General features: G+C 42.1%; 1 protein-coding gene across 1 annotated transcript in view; it reads left to right on the forward strand.

Annotated features, from left to right (window-relative positions):
- The window catches only part of CMBL (carboxymethylenebutenolidase homolog), a 16757-nt gene that overhangs the window by 11967 nt on the left and 989 nt on the right, over positions 1 to 3801 (forward strand). The window contains exons 4-5 of the mRNA XM_003789550.3: positions 981 to 1123; positions 3278 to 3369. Of these exons, the coding sequence (XP_003789598.1) occupies positions 981 to 1123; positions 3278 to 3369 (235 nt within the window). The remainder of the gene's footprint in view (positions 1 to 980; positions 1124 to 3277; positions 3370 to 3801) is intronic.

The raw sequence follows: 3801 nt of genomic DNA on the forward strand, positions 1-3801 counted from the left end.
TTCACCTAAGTCAAAGAATTTTTATGGAAATGCCTCTTCCTTCTTCTCCCCACTAGTTAGGGCAGTTATTCCTAAGATCAAAGCATTCAAGAAAAAATTTAAAATAAAAAAAGGTTGAAAACTGTTATTTGCTACATTTTATTTTGCAGGATTACTTATAACATGAAAATAATGGCTAGCACATCATGGTATGATACACGTTTAAATGTATTCACAATTATGTCTAAAGGAAAAAGTAGGTGCTATAGAATTGCTTTGTATTTACATTTTTAAAATTGCAAACATGCAGAATTTCTTCTCTATCAGATTAAACAGAACTTTCTGAGCTGACTTTGCAACCCTCCTTCCACTTTGGTACACTGCTCCTAGTTGAAAATGTGGTCTGAATTCCAGACAATCAATTTGCAGATAGCCCATTTGCCAGAGGGCTACTGTTCTTGGTGCCTGGTGTTCTCATGGCTTAAATAATCCTGGTGGTTTTCCAAATTTTACTCTACTCTTTAGGGCGGGAGGAGATGCAGAGTTGAGAGTTATAGGGAGAGAATGAATGTGTGCAGAGAATGAATGAGTGTTTGGGGCAGGGGATAGAGTTATGGCTTGTGCCTGCTGGAGGACAGAGAGGACCCGAGAGCATGCAGCAGGGACCAGATCTTGGACTGAGGTCTTCTGAGCCATGCCGTGGACTCTGGCTTTTGTCCTAAAGAAAGCTGGTCAGATCCGTGTTTTGGAAAGAGCACCAGGTGCCTGCAGCTGTTGGGCAGTTGAAGGAGGGCTGCGTTTGGCATGAGACCTGCTGGGGTGATGCGACCAGCTGGGGTGATGCATCGGCTGGGCTGGAGACAGTGAGGGCGGAGCTCCAAAAATAAGACCCTTTGACAACTTCAGAATAATGATTGTGATATAGTCCTGTTATCAGCACAGGCCCTGAGGGGTTGACAAAATAACCCTTGATTCTTGAATATCTTTTCTTTCTCTTCCAGAGAGGTTGACGCTGTCTTGAGGTATCTGAAAGAACAGTGTCAAGCACAGAAAATTGGCGTCGTGGGATTCTGCTGGGGTGGAACTGCTGTCCATCATTTGATGATGAAATACTCCGAGTTCAGGGCCGGGGTCTCCATTTATGGTATATCCGCCTTGTGCATTCTTTACACAATGAAAAGGAGAAATAGTTGAGTGACAGGTTATTACCACAAACCTCTCCTACCCAGTGCTACACAAAACAATAGTGCAGAGAGGACCTGCCTTAAGGAAACTGGTTTTAGAATCTAAAAATAGAGGTGGAAATTTGCAGTGTAATTAACCAGAGGATGTCACTGAGCATGAGATCTGGGTCCCAGGCCAGCAGTACGATTTTGGGACAGTCACTTACCCTGAGTGTTTGTTTCTTCACCTACGGTGAAGGGGATGGCATTACTTTCTGTGATGATGAATAACAATGATACTTTTATGGGCAACACCTGTGAAAGCATTTTTCTGAGATACAAAATGCTTTTAACTAAACAGAAACACACACTAAAGACAGAAAGAAAAGGAAAACCCACTTTAAATGTAAATGGCAAGTTATACATTTTAGCCAAAGCAAACCAAAGAGATCATTAGCAATGAAATAAGAACAGTGTATCTCCCCCACAATAAAAAAAAAAAAAACATTGTATCTACGTTTAGGATATAAAAGCATTCAAACCTTCAAAAATACAAAAATCAATAAGGCACACGAAATTTTGCCATCTTTTATAATAAATACAGAACATAAGTTGAAAATATTGTAAATGGCACTGAATACCCTTATACTACTGAACTATCATAGTGTAGCATGACCTACTCTGGATGTGCTCAGAACACTTATACACCAACCTAAAGTGAGGCAAAACCATCTAGTGCAAAATCTATTTATAATAAAGTGTTGAATATCTTACGTAATTTATCAAATACTGTACTGAAAGTGAAAAACAGAATGGGCATACTGGTAGTCGAAATAATGGTTTCTACTGAATGCATATAGCTTTTACACCATCATAAAATTGAAAAATTTTATGGTCCCAATTTTAAGTTGGGACCATCTATAGTATATCGTTAAGTATGATGGTTCTTTTTTTTAATTAAATCATAGCTGTGTGCATTAATGGAATTATGGGGTACAATGTGCTGGTTTTATATGATGGTTCTTATTTGGCTTAATGGTTCTGCACTGTGTGGTATTTTTATCTACTTTTAGCAGCTTTTTAAAAACACTTTGAATATTGACTTACACAGACGAACATAAAACCTAGTAAGTGACCTGTCTGGTTGTGATGCAGAAGCATTGAGACCATAAATGCTGAACATAAAGAACAGAAAAGAACACGAATTCAGGGAGTGCCCGGTTGCCTCCGGGAACAAAGGGGCTGACTGTCAGAAGCCCCTCCAGTCAGCGCCTTTGTGCGAATTGGCAAAAGGAGCTCAGGAAGCGGACGCCTCCCCGGCGCCACCTTCTGGCCGCTGCTGTGCAGTACGTGAGCCGCGGCTCCGGCAGGACTCGGGCCACGGGGGCATTGGAGCCAGGTGCAGCCACGTAAGTGGCTTTGCCTGAGGCGAGAAGGGAGCGTGGACATCTTTTCTGCAGCTCCGTCTCTCCTGAAGAAGGGTTACTTTTTCTGTGCTGCCGGCAGGAAGTGGAAAAAGTTACCAGTTATTTTTTTCTACCTGCTCTTTTATCTTAAAATGTAACTTACTGGAAAACTTTCACTTATTTTCCCATAGAAGTGAGCACACCCGCAGTTTGTTTCCAGACATCCTGGGTCGGGCAGAGCTTGCTTCTACTTTCAGACCGCTTTTAGGCTTCGCACTTTCAGGCACGTGGCCTTGTCTGAGCATGCGTACCTGTTCAAATGCCCGCTCCTCTTAACAAACGAAGCCAGCCAGGGCACTTAGGCCCTAACCTGGGAGACCCTGTAGACACCAGAAACTTGTAGAATGACAGTTTGAAAACAACAACCTCTTTGTAAGTGAGGGCACATCCCAAGAGGGGCATTTCTCTAGCTGCTCCTGTGTGCTTAGGCACTACGCAGCCCACAGGGTCTAATTCCATTATTTAATAGCCTGATTCTTAGTGAATGGAGTGGACAGGAAGATCTCGGGTAAATTTCTCTTTCACAAAAATCCCACTTATGAGAAATTGTTACCAAAAAAAGCTCCCAAGAGACGTATTTTACTTTGAAAAATCAAAGCATATGTATGTAGTTTTCTGAGGCACGAGTGTGGAAACTGCCCCTTTCATGCCCCTGTCCTCAATTTTCAGGCATCGTCAAGGATTCTGAAGACATTTATAGTTTAAAGAACCCCACATTGTTCATTTTTGCTGAAAATGATGTTGTGATTCCACTTGAGCAAGTAAGTTCGCATCTTTTCTGATATATTTAATAGTGTTTTGACATTAAAAGCAAGTGGAGTGGGGGAGAAGTCCTAAAGTTTTCATTTCTTGCTGCAAACATTTTCCAAGATTAACATTTTAAAGACGTTTTGGCCAAGCAGCTGAGGTGGCTCATGCCAATAATCCAAGAACTTAGGGAGGCTGAGGCAGGATAGATTCGAGGCCAGGAGTTCAAGACCAGCCAGAACCATGTAGTGGGAACTCCGTCTCCATAAAAAAGAAAAAATTATCTGGGCCGGGGGAGCTACTTGGGAGGCTGATGTGGGAGGATCTCTTGAGGACAGGAGGATGAGGCTGCACTGAGCTATGAAGACTCTGCTGCACTCCAGCCTGGGTGACAGAGCAAAACCGTCTCTTAAAAAATAATAAAGATGGATTTTTGTTAAGTTTCA

This window comes from Otolemur garnettii, unplaced genomic scaffold (assembly GCF_000181295.1).
Source record: "Otolemur garnettii isolate 467f Iridium unplaced genomic scaffold, OtoGar3 scaffold00033, whole genome shotgun sequence".
NCBI lineage: Eukaryota > Metazoa > Chordata > Mammalia > Primates > Galagidae > Otolemur > Otolemur garnettii.